This window comes from Mirounga leonina, unplaced genomic scaffold, assembly GCF_011800145.1.
Source record: "Mirounga leonina isolate KUSES-001 unplaced genomic scaffold, KU_Mleo_1.0 Mir_174, whole genome shotgun sequence".
Lineage (NCBI taxonomy): Eukaryota > Metazoa > Chordata > Mammalia > Carnivora > Phocidae > Mirounga > Mirounga leonina.
Window position 1 is genome coordinate 74,561,232 of NW_023270451.1, and position 23,737 is coordinate 74,584,968.

At 42.1% G+C, this 23,737-nt stretch overlaps 1 protein-coding gene across 2 annotated transcripts in view; it reads right to left on the reverse strand.

Moving 5' to 3' along the window:
• Nucleotides 1-310: 310 nt before the first annotated feature.
• PTN (pleiotrophin) overlaps nt 311-23,737 on the reverse strand; it is a 98,659-nt gene continuing 75,232 nt past the window's right edge. Inside the window, exons 2-5 of one of the 2 annotated variants that reach the window (XM_035021182.1) lie at nt 22,491-22,606; nt 21,421-21,594; nt 18,715-18,876; nt 311-827 (exon numbers count right to left, since the gene is read on the reverse strand). In XM_035021182.1, coding sequence (XP_034877073.1) covers nt 775-827; nt 18,715-18,876; nt 21,421-21,594; nt 22,491-22,605 — 504 coding nt within the window. In that variant the 5' untranslated portion in view covers nt 22,606 and the 3' untranslated portion in view covers nt 311-774. Of the gene's footprint in view, nt 831-18,714; nt 18,877-21,420; nt 21,595-22,490; nt 22,607-23,737 lie in introns of both variants that reach the window. The other variant, XM_035021181.1, reaches the window with a different exon arrangement.

A 23,737-nucleotide genomic window follows, 5' to 3' on the forward strand; every position in this document is an offset into this window, starting at 1 on the left:
TTTAATTAGTTTGTATGATAGGTTGGGGGGAGTGCAGGGGACAGAGAAAGAGGGTTACAATATCAAATCACTGCACACAAAAGCACCCTTTTTCAGCATCACCTTGATTTATTTTCCTAGTCTTTTTTTTCTCAGAAGGAAAAATAATTTCATCAAGAAAACAAATGTTCCTGCCAAAGTTAAAGAATTTAATGCTTTTCTTAAAAAAAAAAAAAAGTCAACATTGAATTAGAGCATGCTGTGCCCCCTTCCCCATTTTGCTGACCAAAGTTTTTTTTTTTTTTTTAATCCACTGGCAGAAAACAAGATATTTTCCTCCGATTGGATGATTATATTTTATTGCTGCTTTGTTTAGTATAGATTTTTCTCAGTTGGGAAAAAAAGTCTAGGTGAAAAAATTATCTAACAAGAAAAGTAGTTTACATGGTCATAACACGTAAATTGCTGCCAAAAGAAAAAAAAATGTAAAAAAAAAAAGATTTTAAATGTAAAATATCACATAACTTCAAAAAACTTACCTCAATTTTCTACCATGTATCATGTACTATAAGTCAACTTTCTAAATAGGATTACAGTCCTTTATTATAAGCCCCTAGTGGTCCTATGGTATACATTTAAAAACACTACTACAAAATTTTTCTGTTCTGTTTCTGCCTATTGTGTACTTAAGCTATAGATAATTTTTGAATAAAAAGCCTACATAGGTATAAATGCAATAGTTAACTGATCCTGTTTGCTGATGTCCTTTTCATGTTCCACAGAAGGTGGCATCTATTAGTCCAGCATCTTCTCCTGTTTCTTTCCCTCCTTTTTCTTTTTCTTAGATTCTGCTGTGATAAAAAAAATAGAAAAAGAAGCATCGCATTAGTAAACAGTGGGGGCACTTTTCTTATACAGTAAACCCTTGAACAATGCTCAGGTTGAGGGCGCCAACCCTCCGTGCAGTCAAAAATCTGCATGTACTTTGTACAACCCCCAAACTTAACAGCTTACTGTTGACTGGAAGCCTTACTGATAACGTACATAGTCCATTAACACATATTTTGTGTATGTATTACATACTGTATTCTTACAATAGAGCAAGCTAGAGAAAAATGTTGATATAGTTTTATAAAAAAAAAAAATTCACATCTAAGTGGACCAAGCAGTTCCACCCCTCATTTTTCATGGACCCGCTGTCACTTTCCAGGAATGAAATGATTAGATGGAGAGACAAGGTACATGTGCGTGCCAGGGGAGTGCCTAGAATAGGCCAGAGTAACACAGGAACCTCCTGTAGATGCCGGTCATCTTATTGGTTGCCCCCATTTGATAGAAAAAATACTGAGGGTCCTGCTTAGAAAAGAGAAACAGGGCAGACCTCCCTGAGAGAATACACCAGGATACTCACTGCTCAATGGAGAGCTATAAAAGCTCTGCTTAGCCCCTCACTTCCCATACGCCCTTTCCGTGGGGCTGTTGATAAGCATTTTTGCTGCCAATTTCAAAGTGCCTCCTCTCCTGATTTGCCCTTTGCTTATATATTTGCCAGCTATTCATACTTGAAGGACCAGCTGTGAAACACATGGAGCTTTGACTCTATAGAGTCTCCTAGTCTTGGAGGAAGCAAATGGAATGTACCAACCTGGGCTACACCAGGTAAGTAAAACCATGAGGATTTAAATCAAAACATCCCATCCTTTTCCATTCAGTCATCGTGCTGTCTCCCTTTGCCTAGGCAGAGGAGAATGCAGTGTAGAGTAGGACATGTCAACTTGGGCTCCAAAGCTGAGAATGGTCAGAATCACTAGGCTACCAAGTGAAAGGATGTTGCTCAATGTTTGTAAGATCCTTCCCCCTGTTTGGCCCACAATAGTGGTAGAAACATAGGGGTTAGGTACAGGCTCTGGAGTCAGATGGCTGGCATGTAACTCGTAGCTCCAGCACTAAGTTACTTTGAGGCTTCCTCAAAGCCAATTCATGTATTTGTGTCTCAGATCTCTCACTTGTGAATGGGCATACGAATCGTACCACTTTATAGAGTCAATATCCATCTTAAATGAGTGGTAGAAAATCCCCTGAGCCCAGAACATGGCAAAATAGCCTGTGCTCAATAAAGGTTAGTCTAGGGGCGCCTGGGTGGCTCAGTTGGTTGGGCGACTGCCTTCAGCTCAGGGAGTCCCGGGATCGAGTCCCACATCGGGCTCCCTGCTCGGCAGGGGGCCTACAATAATGATGGCCAGCAGGGATTGTTTACTGGATCACAGGGCCTGTGTCCAAGAGGGGCCAATGGGATATAATGCCAATCACGTATGTTATAAAAACCCAACCTTATACTTCGGGCAGAGCTTGAACCTTTTTTTTTCTTGTCCTCATCACTTCTGATAAGTTCGAAAGTCCATTATATACCAGTTGAAATAATATTCCATACAAAGTAATTGTCCTAAGCTCCCTTTACTCAAGTTACGTCAGGAGTTGTTGCTAACATCCTGCTAAAGCACTGTTCACAGAAGACCGTATCTATCATCTACATCTGTGTCTTCACTGCCTGGCACATAAGAGCTCATGAAATACCTGTTGCATAAAAGTGAAGAAACGAACACCTGGATGGGAAACACAGAGTCAGTTCATTAGTATTTCTCAAGGAAAGTACGAGTGTAAATTCACTCAAAATCTTGCCTTATTTCAGTACTTCTTTATGAAGAAAAAAATTACCTATATCCGTGAACGTTACCAAATTTCTCAACCCTTTCCCGTCTTTACATAAAAGACTGAACTAACTCTGAATAAACGTTATGTCCCATTTTAGTAGCCTGTCAAGCTCACAGAGTAATCTGCTGAGCATGAGGGTCACGACTTGGCTCGGAGCAGAGCTACACCAGCGTAAAGCTAGTGCTTGGTAAGAGAGTCGCATAGCGGCTACTCTCAAAGGTTTTAAGAGCCATTGTGATCAGTATCCCGATGTCAAACGGTAGGGCACCTTAGGAGCCAAGGCAACAGAAGGAAGTACACTCAGGCCATGCTACAGGTCACTCTTCCCCACAGCGATGGAGGCTGTGAAGCCTCAATGGATGCAAACAGGAAGGGAGCCACTGTGGAAATGCGAGCACAAAGGGCACCTGCTGGAAAAGTGACTGGTTTTGTTCCCTTGGATGATCCCTACTGGGACATCACTGCATTGAACACTCAGTGTTGCTCTTGGTGTGCTTTAACTTCCTGGATTTATAAGCCTTCGTTCTTTCTCTGGCCAGTTTTTGAGGTGGTGGAGGATGGTATTCATCGTTCTCTCCTGGTATGTGTGTACCTTGTATTAAAACAACCTGTGTCTTTCCGAGTAAGATATAGTTGAAAGTGTTCAGAAAGTCCTAAGACTTATACCATAGAAAGGATCAAGGCTCCTCATATTGCTATGAACCACCTGGAGGGCCATCTTGACTGTATTCTATTTAGAAAACTCAAGACGATGCAGAGCAAGTTCTGATAGGGGAGAAAAGAGGCAGTAAGGAAACATAGGAATTAATATGAGTCATGGTACACTAAATTCTGAACCTATACATTTTAAAAATTCTGATTAGAAAACAAAATCCTTAAGACGTGGCATATGGCCCTTTGTTTAGTAGGGCAATGAGGAAACAGTGAAATTCTCCTAAAATCATACTAAGAACAAAGTCCTCAAAGAATTGATTCTAATCCAGATCTTCCATTTACCAGCCCTGTGATGTTGGGCAAATTGATCATTTTGCATCTGCTTCCTATAAACATCTGTTTCCTATAAACTGGGGATACTAACACCTAGTCTGTCCTCCTCAGAGGGCCATCATGAATATTGTGTGAGGTTACCACCTCTAATATCCTATTTGACCACTACTGTTCAAAAAACACTCATTTAGCAAATATAACCCTATATCCACTATATACCTGGCACTGTTCTAGATGCTGGAATATGATGGCAAACAAGACAAACTTGTGCTTTCATAGAGCTTACAAGATTTCAAGACTGCTTGCTGTGAGAGTCTTTCAAAATTGTAAAGTACTCTATTTTTTTAAGAGTCATGGGTATGTGACAGCTTATTTTTATGACCTGAATGCCTATTTCTCTTCTTCCTTGTTGACTGTGGCATCATAGATGCATACGATGTAAAAGAGTATCCACAGGGAGAAAAAGAATGAGATTTAGCCTGAAGGTAAGACTGACATTCTTCTTTAAAATAATTACTTGTCTGGTTTTAGAAGTAATACAGGCTTATATACAAAGTAAAGAAACAGATATGTTAACAGAAATTACCCATATTTTCACAATACAGAGATAACACGTTCCACAGTGGGTTCCTTTCAACGAATATATGTAATGTATACTTTGAGTAGGAATATATTGACAGTTGATAAAGTATTTTATACTAAAACTTGTTATTTCCATACCATTGCGTGTACTTTGCAGCATGTCCACGGAGGATTCCTTTATGACATTCCATTCCATTTGTAACCTTCTTCTCACTTTTTGTTACCATAAATAATGATGTAATGCACGTTCTGTAGACAAACCACTATATTGTCAAGTGTGGGCTTAGTATAGATTACTGGAAGAGGATCTGCTGGACCAAAGGGCAGGGCATTTGTAAAGCTCTAGATATGCGCTGATGAATTTCTTTCTTGAAAGGCAGTACTCATTGAAATTCTTAGCAGCGACTTATATAGGACCCCATCACAGCAGACTTGTTCTCAAAAGGCAAATAAACAGCACGCATCATCTCTTTTTCATCTGTCACAGGCCTTTTTAGGAACAGGATTGCCATGCAGTTGGTACAAGTAAACACCTGTTTCCATTTTCAATATTTGCGGGGGGTGGATGTTGGAAGAAAGATAACAATGTAAAGGTTTTCCGAGAACTCGAGGGAGATGTTATTTCAAGACTGGAATAAGCTGATCTCATTTTCTTATCAAAATGTCTTGGTTTGATTCATTTTTCAGGCCTGCCTGCGCCACCAGAAAACATAAAAAGGAATTGGGAGATGAAATTTGAGTGGAGCCTGGATTTTTACTAAAGTGAGTTCAACTCTGTTTGCTACTGACTCCAGTGAAGTAGCTAGCTTTGGGTCATTAAACCAATGGCAGGAACTACTGATTTGAATAGGAAAAAAGAGATTTGCACCTTCTCAGGGGCAGAATTCGTATAGGAGGCAGCTATGGACAATCAGAAACGGACATTGTAGATTCAAAGAGCAGGAGGGCAGGGCCAGCCGGGGCCAAGCCCGAGAGACCATGGAAGCTAGCCTTTGGAGACTCATGCAATAAATCATGAGAACTGGGGTGCCTGGGTGGCTCAGTCGGTTAAGTATCTGCCTTCAGCTCAGGTCATGATCCCAGGGTCCTGGGATCGAACCTGTGTTGAATCCTGCTTCTCCCTCTCCTCTCTGTTCCTGCTCTCAGTCACTCTCTCTCAAATAAATAAAATCTTTATTAAAAAAATCATGAGAACTGAGTGAAGGAAAAGGAATCACTGTCAAACAGTACAATTACAATGTAAATATGCCCACAAGGCTGGAAGCCACCAACATCCTTTTACTGTTTCATGAACCTATATTAAAACAACTTGCCTGTGCTTAAGAATTAGCTGCCCACCTACCTGAAAGCTAGCTGTTCCTCAGAACTGGTAATAAGGCTTGTTGAATCCTGAGTATGTAAGGTACTGGACGGCTCATGGGGTTGCATATATTAAGTTGCACAACATAGGAAGAATTTTCTATTTAAAAGTCAACAGTATAATCTTTACAATTTTTCTTAAATCATTCTCAGATCTGTTTAGTCCAATGTCTGTGCAATTATTCTGTTATTTCTTCTTCAGTTTCTTCTTTTGTGATACCATTTGCTTTGTTTCCTCTTACTGACTCAAGGCATTTACTTCTAGGATTATGTATGGAATACACACATACAAACAACTCCTCGATGCTGCCCACACGCTACTACCTGTTCTTTCCCTCACCGTCCATCTTCCTTTGCACAACACTACCTACCTCTCCCGCTCAACCATCCTCCTAACATGTCCCTTCTGCTATCAAGTAGATAGGATGGTACAGGCCAGATAAAAGACCGTATGCATCTGTCTAGACACAGGCTAAACATGTCTGGACTCCACTGGCAACCTCTGTCTTGCCCCCACTTACTCTGAGACGTGACTCAGCATTTAACTGCATCTCCTCAAAACAGAAAGTTTAACTATGAAAATGCTGGTGGGTGCTACAGATTTAACTGCACGTTTAGTGGATTATTTCATCGACCACACAGAGGAAGCTTAATAAAAGTCACTAACCATGTCAGTTACTTTCCAAAGCAACTCACCCAGCATTGGTAAAGTAAACCCCTCTCCCTTCACCCAAGACTCCTCTCTCTAGCCTTTTCAGCCTCTTTTCCTGCCCATCTCTCCATTCCCCTTTCTTTAAAGGAAGCAGTTGAGATACCTATTGGCTTCCCCAGCCAATCATGAAAGGGACCCTTGTTAGGATGCACTTTCTTTACTCAATAGGTCATGAGTGTGTGGGGGTCACTCCCTGATGTAACCTATATGTATGTGATACCAGGAAGAAAATCATCAACACACCTATGGTATCCTCATGTATTAGCTACACCTACTCATTGGTTTGGAACAGCTGAACGTGGGTGTGGATTTTCCCTCTGAGTCCCAGGAGAGAAGAGCAGTGAGGAAGGGGATCAGAAGTGCTTCCTCTGTGAGGCCTTTAATCCACGGTGTTCTCACTTGTATACAGTTAGAGAAGGAAGACAAAAGGTGTGTGTGGTGGGGTGGGGGTTGAATTTGATGTTCACTGGCTAAATTTTGTTTTTAACTACTAAATAAGCCCGAAGAGAGGGAAACATAACTAAGGCAAGGGAAACTGCATGTGCAAGGTGTGTGTTTCTGATACCGATGTTAGGGTGTGTGCACGCATGTGCGGTTGGTGTCCCAGTCATTATGTGTTGTCACACCTGCTAGTAATGGGGACTCTAACTTCATTCTCCTGTCTTTCAAAGTTTGAAGAACTCTACGGAGTTAGGCAGAGCGATATACATACATATGCATGCACACACACACACAACCATGGAGGGGGGAATTAACGTTGGGTTTCCTATGTTCAGCAAAAGCATCTGCCCCTTCCTCAATCGGTACACCACTCTGAAGACCTCACACTTCTTCCCTGTGACGTCCCCAACACAGATGCACTGACTTCTTCCACCCTCACCACAGGAAAGATATATTTCTGCTATCATATGTAAATGTTCAAAAGCTTGTTTCTGCAAGAATGAGGGCCCAGGTAGAAAATGTCTTATTATCAAATCTTATAAATTATATTGGTACCCTAAGCCAGAAATGAAGTGTATTACTAGCACATCATTACTTTCTCTTATCATACCTGATGTTCAACATTACATGACTGGTGCTACTGAAAAATCAAATTTTGATTTATGTCAAAGGGGAGAAGTTTTAAAATTTCAGTAGGTACAGCTCCGTAAGTCATTTCTTATTTGCTTCTCCAACTGATTTTTTTTTTTTTTTTTTTTGGTCCCAACTGATTCTATGTATCAATTGTTATGGGCTGAATTATGTCCCCCTCAAAAATTCATACTGAATATACCTCAGAATGTGAATATACTTGGAGAGGGTCTTTATAGAGGTAATTAAGTTAAAATGAGAACATCAGCATGGGCCCTCATCCAATATGACTGGTGTCCTCAGAAGAAGAGGGAATTTGAACACAGACGTGCAGAGCGCAAGACTATGTGAAGACACAGGGACAAGATGGCCATCTATGAGCAAAAAAGAGAGATCTGAACAGCTCCTTCCCTCACAACCTTCGGAAAGAACGGACCCTGCAGAAGCCTTGATTTCAGCCTTCTAGCCTGCACAACTAGGAGAAGACAGACCACACTGGCTGAGGTACTGTGTTGGAAGGCGTGCTAGCGAACCCACACATCAGTGAATTAGACTTCACGCTTGCATTTCTGTATAGCTTTCAGAGTGCCCTCATTAATTACAGAAGTGCAAAATATGTGTCAGTTTACTGTGTCTTAAATGTGTCCCCCAGCATTTTAAATATACATCATTTAAGTATGTGACTTTGGTAGTATGCAGTATAGGATTTTAGGCCCCCTTAATAGTTTCACGGATGCTCCCTGCAGTCGCCCGTTCACCCGTCTGCATGTGTGTCCTCCAGATTTCCCCAGCACCCAGTTCCTCTCGCCCCCATGCACCCGGTGCTCTGTCTAGGAAGCGGCCAAGGTTAGACTTGAAGAGGTGCCCCCAGACTTCTCTCTCTTCAGAGAAAAGCCTTCACAGCCGCTTAATTTCGTGCTTTTCTGCATCTGGGTGAAGATCTGAAAATATGCTTTTCTATGAATGAAAATAATACTCAAAAGCCTTGCAAGAGCAAATGAATATGTGAACCCACAGTAAATAGCTCCGGGTCTTGTCCCCTGTGTGCCCGAGCAGTAGGACACCGGGGACAGTTTTACCTGCTTTCTGCTCTTTGCATTTCTAATGAGCTCTTGTACAAATATTGTTTATCCCTCTAGAAAAAGTCTGTCGTTCGTTTTTTTTTCCTTTCCCTGCCTCTTGTGCTGAGCAATAGCTAGCCTGCTGTGATTTCCCTGATGCTTCCCAGAGGCCTCGCATCGGTGCAAAGCTGGCTGGAGTCCCTGAGGGTACGCGAAGCGTCTCCCCTGGTTCCCAGGACAGCAGGGCCTCAGATCCTTGTGAAGCACCAGAGTCGCTGTGACCCTCACCGCACCACGGCGGCAATCCTGAATCCAGCTCAGGGCCCGGCCTGGGAGGCCGCTGGGTAGCAGGCTGCACTGCACGGCTCTTACTCTACAGGAGTGTAGCCCCTTTAAAGGACCCCAGCTTGAGAAATGTAGCACTAAAGGTTATTATTTGCTTTGGAGCGCTTAGTACCCAAAGGCTTGAGCCAAAAATGATCTAACACAATTCAATCATCAATGACCCCGAACATGTGTTTTAGGATTACTGTAGAAATACAATCCAAAATTCTTAATTTCTTTCAGAATATCCAAAGAGATGCCATACGGAGCACTCAGTTTGGGAAGCATGGGTATGATAGAAAGAACTCTGGAAAAGGACTGTTCAGAGTTCAAGTTCAAACCTGACCCCTCTCTGGCTTGGTGACTTTCTGCACATTGCAACCTTCATGTCCTGTTTGCAAGATGGGAACGAAACTCCTTGGAGCTCCTGTGAGGATTGAGACAATGCACGCTAACAACTGAGTGTGACAGCAGTCACATCATAAATCCTCCGCGGAAACAACTTTGAGGTTGCTCAGCAATGCTCATGATGAGCGCTACAACTTAAAACGCAAAGCACACCTTTTCAGTCCAGAAGTCAGAAGGGAGAAATGCAAAAGCTGCAGGGGGCAAAGGAAGAAGGTCCCTCAACCCAGGAACTCATTCGTGTGACCACTCTTCTATTTCGCAGCCTTCCTTCATACTCTGATTCTATAGCTGTCACGTGTGTGCACAGCTCGTGAGCCTCTGAGCGTGGACTTCACCAAGGGAGATGCAACCAGACACCCAGAGTGAAGTAAACCCGACAAATATTTATAGTCCCTAGTTCTCACATCTGTCCCAGCTATGAGGACTCAAAATCCTCTCATAAGGATGGGACTAAAACACCCAGGTGACTCTTCTTCCAGGTGAGCAAACGGTGCCCCAACAGTGATTGCTCTGTCGGTTCGGAGCCAGTGAATGAATGATATGCTCTAGTGAGCCCACCCAGGACAACTGGGTCGGATGCTTCAATGATTGACTGACTGATTCATTCATTCAAATCGGTGCTATTCATTGAATTCCTCTCATGGACTAGGGACTACAAAGGTGAACAAGCTGTGACTCCTGCCCTCAAGAGGTTCGGGGCTGAGAGGCAAAGACGCACTCACTACAGAGGAACGAATGAGTGTCTTATCAGAACAGCCAGGCCTGCCGAAAGGCAGCAACCGAACGCTTGGGAAGGGAAGCCTTGCAAGTTTTAACCCTGATCTCTTTTCTAGTCCTTGAACAAAACAAAGTCTGTTTGGCCTCCAGGACTTTGAACTTGTCCTTGTTTCATTTAGAAACTAGTATGGCTAGCTCCTGCTCTATATTCAAGACCAAGTTCTAAACTTACTCTCAGAGAGGCTTTCCCTGGTTTCTCTAACTCAGCCGCCCTCCCCGCCCCCAGCCACTCGAACACTTGGCTCTTCAGTTTGTAAGACCACTTACTCTAATACGGAGTAATCCTTTTAGTTCCTAATGGTCTCTGTCACTATTATCTACCCACCACCCCCACTAGAACATAGCAGTAAGAGGGAAGGAAACCTGCTTCATATCACCAGCACCTGACATACTGCCCACTCCACTGTGGCGTGGCTGGGGCAAAGATCAGGTGAGAAGCCACTCAGGTGATGCCGGAGCATGGCGTGCTTAGAGCCAAGGTCTGATTCTATTGCTAATGGGAAGCCAGGACAGAAGAGGGAGTTTAGGGCTGAGTCTGAAATTCATTCTTTCTTCGATAAGAAACTGAATACCTGTATGGGGCGCCTGGGTGGCTCAGTTGGTTAAGCGACTGCCTTCGGCTCAGGTCATGGTCCCAGGGTCCTGGGATCGAGTCTTGCATCGGGCTCCCTGCTCGGCGGAGAGTCTGCTTCTCCCTCTGACCCTCCCCCCCGCGCCATGTGCTCTCTCTCTCAAATAAATAAATAAAATCTTTAAAAAAAAAAAAAAACTGAATACCTGTATGTATTTGTATTAGCTGTACAACCTCACACTAAGCGTCTAACTTCTCGGACTCAATGTCCTCATATGTAAAATTAGGAATGATGATGGTAACTATTTCAGAGTTTTTGTGATTATTCAATGACACAGTGTTTCCTCAATATACTAAAATATCCTCCAAACATACAAGTCTCTCAATAAATATTAACTGTAATTACTACTGTTCTAATGGCCATAAGTTCTTTTGCCTAAGAAGGTACGGAGGGCAACACCCACCTCAAGATTTTCATTTGGAAGGAAGGAAATAGTTTTAAGAATACCGCACATTTATCAAGCATCGTTACATATTCACTCCATCTTGACAATAATGAGGTATTCATTGTAGATTTTAGTTTACAGAAGACAAAACTGTTATGCTAATAAGAAAGGGGCAGAACTAGATCTTCTCACTTCAACTACAGTATCATGAATGGGAAATACATTACAGATGTTGAAAGACATTTCCACAGCAGAATGAAAACGAAATCAAACCTTAAGACCAAACTGAGCAAGGGTTTCCCTCTGATCAAGAAGGACAAAATTCCCGCAAGGTTCCCCAGGCTTCTCTTTCTGGTCAGATGCGAGGGCAGCAACCACCAACCCTGTCGGGGTCTCAGGAAGAAGGGAGCCCGTCCCAGGCTCCCTTCCACCTCCCTCAACACAGTGGAGAGTCTCTCAGCCTAGCAAAATGCATCCGCAGAGTAGTGGCACACTCATTGCTAAGGGATGGCAGAGCCCAGAGTCTAGAAAGAAAGGTTGGGAACTTCTTTTATCTTTAAAAGCAGCAACAACAACAAAAAAATCTCTTGAGCAGGGGAGAATTGAGAATGCTGGGAGTAATCACTTTACTGACCCCCTTTCTCATTTATAATCAGCTGCCAAGTGCTATGTCCTGCACACAGCTGAGTCCTGCATTGAAACAGTTGCTGTTCTTTTGATCTTTAAGGATGAATTGTCAAACCTAAGAGAGGGCTAGGCAACTGTCCAAAAAAAAAAAAGAGCAGCAAGATGGTAAAGCTTTGAGAAATAGCTGGGAAGAAGTAAAAGGAATTGGGGTTCTCAAGAGCAGGGGAAATGTAACAAGGCTCTGGTGACAGTTAATAGTGAGACCATTAACACGGTTCCCTGGCCCACCTGTAGCACAGACCCGCATTCCGTTGCTCCCACCTCGCCCTGTCCCAGGCAAACCTGGAGGCCGACACAAATGCCATGCGCCTGTCAGTATCCCCCCCCCCAAAAAAAGCACCACCCCTCACAATACCCCTTATTTATGTATCTTGTTTAAATAATAATGACTGATAATTTCTATTTCAACAATAACAAGATTCTAGAATGTTCTAAGATAATCATTAGGCCACATCTTCTGTAGTCCCTAGGAAAATCTCAGCTCTTACAAAGCCTTCTGCACGAGCCCTGATTCAGCCTCAGCTTAGACTCTGCACTCCAGTGGTAACTCCCAGAAGCCTGCTCCACTGTTCTGCACCTGCTCACTCAGACGGGACTGCCTGGAAGGCCACGGCTCTCCCACAGGTGGGCCATGTTGCCAGTTCCTGTTAGCTTGACCGTCTTCTCATTCTGTAGTGAGCCCATCCTCCAAGGGGACCACTGAGAGACACTGCGGCTTAGAGACCCATTCTTTGCCCTCTGAAGGGTTCTGTGCTCTGATCGTTCATGCAGCACTTTTGGCATAGACTGGCCATGGTTCCCACTTTCTTCACTTGTCCACAGCTCAATTATCCCCACTTCCCCCCCCCCAAACTGAAAAGACCATAATGACTCAACAACAACAACAACAAAAAAACAACAAAAAACTACCTGTGGTTCCAACAAGGAGAGACCTAACTCGCTCTACAGTGGAGGAATTGTCCCGATATGAGATTACTCTTGGCAACGTCTTTTCGAAGAAATATCATCAATGCCTCATCTAGGCAAAAGGAGTAAGGGTTAGGTCTGATGAGGACTTCAATACATTCCAACAGTCCTGCACACTTCCTGGCCGATTGCTCACTAAATACCAATTCAAGACCCACTCGCCTGCTCCTCTCATATTTATAGGGAGAGTTTTGAAAGTTAAACATGCATTTCCCAGAGTCCCTTGCAGCAGGATTTTATAGGTGCCCTAGTTTCCAGCAAGCAGGCACACTTTGAGTCTTAGAGGTAGAAGTCAGCAACCAGAACAAAAAGCGCCAAATTTGGGGAAATTGGGTATTTTGGCAAGAAGGGAGGCAAAAGTATCTAGTTTCAAGGGAACAGGTATGGTGTTCAATTCTTAGCATATGTGCTGAACTGTGGGTAATTTTAGCAGCAGGGCTTCTGCTCCATCAGTCACGTTTGGCATGATTAGACATTTCTCTTGGATCTATTGCCTTCTGCTGCAATCCTGCTGGACCCAACTCAAATCCTCTGGCCCTTCTGGAGATTCTGTGAGCTATATAATACCCCTGAATAACCCCTTTCTGCTTAGCTAGCTAGAGTAGACCTTGCTGCAACTAACAACCTGGACAGATACAGGATTTGCTTAATTAACAATTGTAATTCATACTCTCAATCTCTTTTCCTGAAAAAATAAAAATCTCCAGTGTCCAATGCAACTGCTCGCCAATTTATCCCTGGTAGATTCTGGCAGCAATGAAGCAAATTCCAGTTACAATCTTTCAATCGCTGACCTCTCCGGAGTGATCCCCCATCCCCAGGAAAGCTATATTCTAGTTATGCACCTTTCAATTCTTATGTTTACATAAGAATATCAATATTCTCTCTTCTCTGGGTATATAATACTAAAACCTCTTCTCAGATTGAGTTTCAACACAGGAGAATCTTCAGGTAAGAGTTTCCAACTTGATATCTAGTGTCACTGAAATTGTACCAAGGCTAGAATGTGGAGTTTCTGCAATATTGACATAACAACAGGAAGAACCATTTCTATCCAATGGACTGGAGTGTGGTGAGTTTTAAGGCGATTTTTAACTAAAGCAGGGGGGGATAGTTAGTAATCTCCCAGAGTTCAGGTGTCAACTCTGGATATTAAGTGCCCTCTCACCCCCAAGCAAGTCTTTTAAACTTTTGGCCTTATTAGGAATCAAGTCACAATGATATTCTCCTGACTTTTCTCAATTTAATGCTGGGTAGTCACAGCCTAATCAGGCATCTTAATGTTCCATTCTAAAATTTATTTATTTATTTATTATTATTATTTTTTAAAGATTTTATTTATTTGAGAGAGAATGAGAGAGAGCACATGAGAGGGGGGAGGGTCAGAGGGAGAAGCAGACTCCCTGCCGAGCAGGGAGCCCGATGTGGGACTCGATCCAGGGACTCCAGGATCATGACCTGAGCCGAAGGCAGTTGCTTAACCAACTGAGCCACCCAGGCGCCCTCCATTCTAAAATTTAAAGAGCATCTTTTCCACACCAAACGTTATGTCATTTGCATATTAAGCCATTACCATTTTCCAAAACAAAAGAGGACAGGAATCAAACCAAAAAGATGTATAAAACAAACATGTAAAAAAAAAAAAAAAAAAAAAAGACAAAAGACCAGAACCTGATGCTGCGTTTGATGAGAAGGATGATGATGGAAGGCGAAAAGGTACTTTCTGGCTATGAGCTCAGGGACTGGGTTAAGAAGGCAGAAAATGGCACTGAAAGACAAGAAAGCCCAGAACTGATTCTGCTCCTAAACAACAGGATGGATTTAGATGAATCACTGATGTTCTCTGTCCTCATCTATTCCATCAGGGTTACATCAGATGACAAGCAAGGTCCCCAGAAGCTCTACTATTTAATGATTCTAGACATCGAGACTTATCTAACATGGCCAAAGCTTCATGGGTGTATAATACCCAGACGCAGCACGATGCAATAGAAATGGCAGCGGGTCTTTGCTGTCAGTCTGACTCTGAATCTGAATCACCACTTACAAGCTGTGAAACGTTAGACAAGTTGCTTACCCTCTCTGGGCCTGTGCTTTCTCAAATACAAAGTAAGATAAATACAATTTAGTGCACAGAGTTGCTTTAAAGCTGAAATGAGGAGTGCCTATCATATCAAAGTGCCTGACTCAAAATTAGTGGGTTCCCTACCTCCCTCTTTCCTGAGTTAAAGTAGCAGGAAGACCTGATGAGTTATTCTTTCCTGAAGAAAGGGAAAAAATAATTTATAATTGTGTAACTGTATGAAAATATTACTTAAATGACTTCTTTACTGCAGCTTCCACCAGCCTATGATAAATTTAATGTGTGAAACCTTTTTTCTTTTAGCATTTATTTTTTATACACATTCAGCACCTACTATGTGCTACTCCTTGTTCCAAGCAAAAGGGATACAGTAGAGAACAGCACAGGTCAGGTCCCTGTCCTCCTGAAACTTACACTCTGGTAGATGTCTTCCAGAACAGTTTTAGAAATAATATTCGAGAGAGCACAGGCAGTAATTTCTCTGACATCAGTCATAACAACATTTTTCTAGATATGTATCCTAAGGCAAAGGAAACAAAAGTGAAAATAAACTATTAGGACAACATCAAGATAAAAAGATTCTGCACACAAGGGAATCAATGAAATTAAGACAACTTACTGAATGGCAGAAGATATTTGCAAATGACATATCCAATGAAGGGTTAGTATCCAAAATACATAAAGAACTTCTACAACTGAATGCCAAAAACCCAAATAATCCGTAAAAAATGAGAAGACATGAACAGACAGTTCTCCAAAGAAGACATCCAGATGGCCAACAGACACATGAAAAGATGGGCAACATCACTCACCATCCGGAAATGCAAATCAAAACCACAATGAGATTATCACCTCACACCTGTCAGAATGGCTAAAATCAGAAACACAAGAAACAACAAGTGTTGGTGATGATGTGGAGAAAAAGGAACATTCGTGCACTGTTGGTGGGAATGCAAGCTGGTGCAGCCACTCTGGAAAACAGTATGGAGGTTCCTCAAAAAGTTAAAACTAGAACTACCCTAAGATTCAGTAATTGCACTACTGGGTATTTGCCCAAAAAATACAAAAACACTAATTCAAAAGGATATATATACCCCTATGTTTACTGCAACCTGATTTATAATACCCAGATTATGGAAGCGGCACAAGTGTCCATCCAATTGATGAGTGGATGAAGAAGATATGGTACAGATACACAACAGAATACTATTCAGCCATTAAAAAGAATGAAATTTTGCCATTTGCAATGATGTACATGGATCTAGAGTACAATGCTAAGCAAAATAAGTCAGAGAAAGACAAATACCATATGATTTCACTCATATGTGCAATTTAAGAAACAAAACAAACAAAGGGAAAAAGAAGAGGCAAACCAAGAAACGAACCCTTGACTATAGAAAACAAACTGGTTACCAGAGGGGAGGTGAGGGGGGGGATGGGGGAAATAGGTAAAGGGGAATAAGAGTACACTTGTCGTGATGAGTCCTGAGGAATATACAGAATTCCTAAATCCCTGTATTATACTCTGAAAACTAATATAACACTATGTCACTGGAATTAAAACTTCTAAAAAAGAAGAAATCATGCTCTAGAAAGTGTCTTCCATTTGGAAGTCACCTTTGCACACGGTGTTGGGCTTTACCTAGTGCTGTGAAATACAGAACTCACTCCGGCTAATCCCATTTTCAATTAATTATATACCGTAATTTCTGATACAGAAATAAATGACAGAATGTTTACCTACTTGAAATATTTTTACCACCATTTTTCAAGGTGAAAGCCTGACCAAACTTATAACCTTCATTACATATTACCAGATGAGAAAATGTAAAAAGTCAACTATCTGCTGGACCAGGTCAAAAGAAGTCCTCGCTTAATGTCTTCACCAAATACCCTGAAGGCTCCTTCTGAATTATGTCCCCACTTTGTCCTATTTATTCCAAACTTTTCAACACTTTCCGTATCCATCTAGCCCTACCACCACCCACCGCCTAATCCCTCTCTTATTTTTTCCTCCTCCTTCATTAGACTGCAGTTTCTCTCACCCACTGGAGAGAAGCAGAACAGACTGTGTACACGTGTATGCACGCATGCATGCATGTATGTGTGTGTGGTCTCTCTGAGTTTCATACTAGCACAGCAATTCTTGATTCTGGCTGATACTGAAATCTTTTAAGGAACATCTTAATTTTCAAAGCTACGGAGGCTGAGACAGTTGGTCTGGATTATGCCTGGGTACTGGGATTTTTAGAAGTTCTCACAGGAAATTCTAATTTGCAGCCCACTGTGAGAACCACTGTGGTAGAGCATGGGGACTTCTTCAAATCCTTTTCTTCTCCATGCTCTATTTATGCTGAATATTTTGGTTCTCTGACTGGCTGAAAAATAAATTAATTTGAAAACTGTGTATCTCTGAGTTCTTCCAGTTTTGGAAATGTCTCACTGGATGGATATGGCCGCTAATTTTCATTAGATCTGTATGGTTGTCTTCAGACAAGTAATACTTATAAAGTTGGCCCATACATTCATATACTGACCCCACTTCATGCCTTCCAAATACACACTGCAACCAGCAGATTTCCGTGATCTGAAAAGGGCAGCCTGAATCCTCGATGTGCCATCTGCAGGTCTAGCCTGCATCTGGCCACCCTACCGTTGGGGGCAACCATGTCCACGGACAACTCCATCAGAGACTGAAGAGCTTCGTCCGTGAAATGAGTCCTTTCTGACTATCAGCAGCAAGCCAGCCTATCCTTCTGATTACTGGAGGTATTTTTTTCCCTATTTTCATTTACTGTAGGCTTCATGTTCATTTTTTTTTCTGAGTTTCTCCTTATATTTAATCTGGACAGTATGGATTTTCCAGTCCCGTATTTATTTGCAAGAGCTGCCATGCCCCATACCACAGAGCAGATCGCTTCAACAGCAGGAATTTACTTTCTCAGAGTTCTAGAGGCCAGAAATCTAAGATCAACTGTCAGCAGGGTTCATTTATTCTGAGGTGGGTCCTGTTGGCTTGTCGATGACCATCTTCTCGCTATGTGTTCATATGGTCTTCCCCCTGCATGTATCTGGGTCCTAATCTCCTTTCTTTATATGCCAGATTGGCCTGGGACCCACTCATACTACTTCATTTCACTTTAATGACCTCTTTAAAAGCCTTATCTCCAAACACAGTCACATTCTGAGGTACTAAGGGTTAGAACATCAACATTTGAATTGGGGGGGTGGTGGTGGTTTAACACCATTCAGCCCATAACACCCATGAAATAAGAGTGTAAGACCTCCTTGTCTTCCCTCAGCTGGGATCCTATTTCTATGAAACCACAGCCATGCTATTTGTTTTTGGTTCCCTTTCTCTGGCAGGAGAGCAGAGTGTAACTTTCTGGGAATGAACAGAAAGACAGCTCTACATAATTTGAAAATTCCATGATGAATGTAGTTGGTAAAAAAGCTAACAACAACAATATATATATATATAAAGGCTGAAAGAAGCGGAAGAAATATAGGACCTATCAATTTATGCAGTGGAGAAAGGAAAAATGTAAAATAATGTAGCTGACTTCATGAAAACTATGTTTGTTGGATAATCTAGGAGAGACCTGATTTTAGATTTTCTGCCTCATGATCTTCATAAATTTGTTCCTACTTGTCAGGATGCAGTCCCAGTTTAGGGCTTGGAATATACAGTCACCATACAACAACGGTCTTAATTGGCCTGTTCTGCTAAGTTGTTTATTTGTGCGAGGAGACTGTTCCAATCCCCGCCCCCACGCCCCATCTGTGCAGAGGACTCTAATTTGAACTCATCAATTGCCTGCTTAAAAGCACTGGTGTGATGCTCAACATACAGGGCTTGTTCAATCCCTTTCTTAAGGTAATTCACCTAAGATTTCCTTCCAGAAAATTCGAGTTTCCACATCTGAAGATCCTGTGTGAGTCCATCAACATTTGCACCTGAAAACTGTGGTATAATGACAGGAACCTACCTTGAGGTTTGGGCTTAGTCAGCTTGCCACAGGGCTTGGAGATGGTGACTGTCTTCTGGCAGTCGGCGTTGTGGAGGGCTCGCTTCAGACTTCCAGTTCTGGTCTTCAAGGCGGTATTCAGGTCGCATTCTCCCCAAGCCTGGAACTGGTATTTGCACTCCGCTAGAGGCAGGGTAGGACCAAACAGAAATCTTTGAATTCCTCTAGTAGTGCCATAAAGGTAGACACACTTCTGTTTTTACCTTTTTGTAGTGAGATCTTTGCAGAGTCCCATGCAGTTGGAAGAAATAATATGGAGAGATCCCTATATCCTTCACCCTATTTCCCCTCAATTGTGATTATCTTGCATAACCAGAGTTCCTGAGCACAACCAGGAAATGAACAGGGATACATCCCACAGAAGTGATCCAGGTTCTGCCAATTTCCAACGCACTCATTTGTGTGTATGCGTGCGCGTGCGCATTCAGTTCTGTGCAGCGGCGTCACGTCTGTAGGTAAGAGTGAACACCGACACCATTAATGTGCAAAAGAGCTCCAACACAACAGTCCTTTGGGTTAATCCCGTCACAGCCTTAGCCGAGGCACCTTCCTCCCTTCCCATCTGCTTGAGCCCTGGCCATCACTTATCTCTTTTCCATCTCTATAATTTTTGTCATTTTAAGAATATTATATAGGGGCGCCTGGGTGGCTCAGTCATTAAGCATCTGCCTTCGGTTCAGGTCATGATCCCATAGTCCTGGGATCAAGCCCCATATTGGGCTCTCTGCTCCGCGGGAAGCCTGCTTCTCCCTCTCCCACTCCCCCTGCTTGTGTTCCCTCTCTTGCTGTGTCTCTTCTCTGTCAAATAAATAAAATCTTAAAAAAAAAAAAAATGTTATATAAATGGAGTCATGCATACAGTGTATAACCTTTAGAGATTAGCTTTCTTTTCACTCAGCATAATTTCCTGAAGGCCCATCCACTTGTGTTTCAACAATCAGTTCCTCTTTATTGTTGAGTCATATTCCATGGTAGGTATGGATCACGGATTGCTTAACCATTCACCAGTTGAGGGATACCTGGGTTGTTCCCAGCTCTTGGCTGTTACAAGTAAAGCTGCTATCTGCTATTCGTGTACAAATTTTTAGAGGAATGTAAGTTTTCGTTTCTCTAGGATAAATGGCCAAGAATGAAACCACTGTATTGTATGATAAACAGATGTTTATTTTTTTTTAAGATTTTATTTATTTATCTGAGAGAGAGAATGGGAGACAGAGAGCATGAGAGGGGAAGGGTCAGAGGGAGAAGCAGACCCCCCGCTGAGCAGGGAACAGATGTTTATTCTTATTAAAAAAAAAAAACCAAAACCTGCCATACTCCTTTTTAATGTGGCTGTACCATTTTACATTTCCATTAGCAAGGTATGAATGATCTAATTTCTCTACCTCCTCTCTAGCATTTGGTATTGTCATTTTAGCCCTTCTGATAGGTATGTGGTATACAGTGACAGCTCACTGGTTTTTATTTCCATTTCCCTAACAGGGAACAGATGGTCAACGTCTTTTCGAGTGTTTATTTGTCACCTATATCTCATCTATGGTAAAATATTCGTCCATGTCTTTCACCCACTTCCTAATTGGATTCTTACTTTTGAGAGTTCTTTATATATTCTAGGCATTCATTCTTTAAGACACTTTTAAAAACTTTTTGTAGGTGAGTCTTTAGGGAACCCATATATAATTTAAGACCAAATGTATCTGAATTTCACCATGTGCTTATAGAACTTACTACCATTCATAAAAAGTACCCCAAAGGTTATAGAGAATGAAAAAGATACAGTGTGTATATTCATTGTCCTTCTTTACTGGCTTATAGGTCAGAATACATTTCTGCCAAGAATAAGAACATTTGGGGCATTGAGTACCACCACGGCCAAGAAAGACAAAAAGTCTGGAACGTGGAAGAAACAGGTAATCTGGGTGTTCAATAGTGGGTTTCAAAGTTGGAAGTGTTGAAGGACTCCTTCCCAGACAGTCAGAGGAGGCCAGCAGGAGAATGACAATAGTCAGCAAGAGAAAAGTCTATGAAAAGTGACTATAAGCAGCCTTGCTGGATTTGATAAGTAAATCTATTAACCAGTGTGGATGGTGGGGAAAGATCAAAAGGGGGGGGGGCCTGAAAGGCCCAGAAAGACATCTGGAGAAGGAGGAGAATAAATAAGAGAAGGGGGAAGGAAGAAAAAAGGAATGAGAACTAGAAGAAGGAGAGAGAGGAGAGAAGATAGATCAATGCACACTTAGGAGGGACCCAAGGGTATATTATGTCCCAAAGGGTACGAGAGTGGTTCTCGATCTAAGACTATTTTGACCCCGGGGATCATCTGGCAATATCTGGAGACATTTTTAGTTGTCACAGCTGGTGGAGATGGGGAGTGCTACTAGAAACCAGTGGAGAGAAGCCAGAGATGCTGCTAAATATCCTACAGTGCACAGAACAATATCCTGCATTGCTCTCCCCAACAAAAAACTACATGGCCCCAAATGGCAGTAGCACCAAAGCTGAAAAACCTCGGGGGTGAGGCAAGATACCTGGTTATCTGCGACCTGATAAAAATCAACTTATTTAAAATAAATGGTAGTCAAGCTCAAAAAGGTAACTGGCGGAAGAATGCAAGCATTATCCCAGTGTGGAAGATTAAATTAACAGGACAGTAGTGGTGGGACTTACCTCCAAATTGCTTTTTCCAGTTGCAGGGGATCTTACATCTCTGGGTCTTCATGGTTTGCTTACACTCGGCTCCGGTCCGGGTGCCCTCCCGGGTGCCCAGGCCACAGTCCCCACTGGTGGGCACGCACACACTCCACTGCCATTCCCCACAGTCAGACTTCTTCACTTTTTTTTCTGGAAAGAAGAAAGGAACCGCAGTCAACCTCTGGGAAACCCTGATTTCTATAACAAAGTTCACGCCAGAGCACCGTAATTGTGGGGTCTGTGCTTTTGACCTCCGTCTTCACTGTCCAGTGAATTGTAGCACCTTGACACGTTAGCCAAATGACTGAGTCGGTGAATGATCAAGAGAAGGGAGAAGGAAAACTGAAGGAGACAGAACTCATTAATTTAACTCTACGTGCTAGGGACTGTATAAGGGATCTAATGACATCCCCTTTTAGAAGCAAACACTTCTGTTAAAGATGTTCAAAAACAGTGAAACATGAAAAATAAGGCAACGTTCTTTTAGAAGTAATGGTTGTCAGATTAGCATTTCATTGCAAGTCAATGTTCCTTTCTCTGTCTTGGAGATGGAATAACATAAGCTAAATGTGGTGGATCACAGACATAAACAGACTCCCAGCTCCACAGCCTACTATTTATGACATGGGAGTGACATAGAAAAGCGGCTGTATCGCTCTGAGCTTCAGTTTCCCCCTTTGTTAATATGAGACAAAACAAAATGTCCCTGCAGGACTCTTTTTTGAGGAAGAGACTCAACATAAGTAAAACACCTGCTTGCTCATCACTGTTCTGTACATAGTAGCTACGAATATGACCATTATGTTCATCATCATCATCTATATTTTAGGACTTATGGTGGGGGGATCAGGGGGATGTCACTTAGGTTCTTCTAAGGAAGGAACAAAGGAAAGGAGAGAGGGAGGGAGAGAGGGAGGGAAGGAGGGAGGAAGGAAGGAAGGAAAGAAGGAAGGAGGGAGGGAGGGAGGGAGGACAAAAATCAGGCAGTTTGGATTAGATGGACTTTAATCCATGAACAGTCTTGCCTTCATAACCCTACAGCCTACCTGGCTTCTCTTTCTTCCCTGCTTCAGCAGTGTCCACAGCTGCCAAGATGAAAATGAATGCCAGGAAGGCAGCTGCAAGTTTTCGACGCGGCTGCACATACTGTTGGGACTGCATTCTAGGAATAAACAGAGAAACAGAAGAAGGTGGTGTCAGCCTAAGTCAGAGAGGAAGGCTGGTGGAACTCCTTAATGAAGGGCGCCATTTTCCATTTCTGGAATAGATTTTCGGAAGATTTCTATCAGTGCTCTTGGGCAGAATTCTTTCTTTTCCCTCCAACAGCCACTAAGTGTTCTTCTGCAATTAGTCAGGTATTCACTGAACAAAAATACAACAGTTCTCCATTTAAGAACTTCACACACAATCACTTGCTAAGTATGACTCAAGAATTATGGAAGCAAAAGAATTTTCATGGCATGTTTTGAATGGACTCCTGCAGTTGATCTTGCTGATGGGGACACATGGTAATGTCAGTAACTATGGTCATCTCTGTAACTCCTGACACTTCCTAGCAACAACCTTGGTGTTGCAGTCCACATGGATAATTTGAATGGACACAGTTAATGGATTATCTGTGCCAGTGTATGGTTTGCCTTTATCTTTAGATGTGTCATAATAACCAACATCTCTGACTTTGTTTCCCATGATCATGATTATTTTATCATCACTGTTCCATTATTCACTGGTCCACCAAAGAGGGAAGCACAAGACAGAAGTTGAACTGGCACACATTGATTTATATCAAATACATGTGTATGCTCACATAAAATCTAAAAATCTTCTCAATTCTAGGGTATAATAAAGAGATTACACTCACTCATAATTTGAAATTCTCCACATTTGATATGAATCAAAAATCCCAGAATAACATTAGAAAGACTCCCTTGGAACTTGAAGTCGCTCATGACAACTAACTGTCAACATGGTTACCCACGGTCATTAGCTCTGAGGATTTTTTTTTTTTTTCTAGAAGAATGACTTTACATTCCCTTGAGTGTGAATAAAACCTCTCTCACAATAAAACCTCTCTCACACACACACGCACACACACACACATTCTGTTCTATAATTTCTCTTGTTCAAAATCATCTATGAAGTGACATCCTTGTCAGTAAATTTGTCTCCCTTTCTATGTCATGGGAGTGCCATTCTTTATTTTTTTTCAATTGATGACTTTGGATTCCATGGTATAAATGAAGCCTATTTCGTTTACTAATTAAAATGAATATTTTGGTCATTTGGCCCTTTC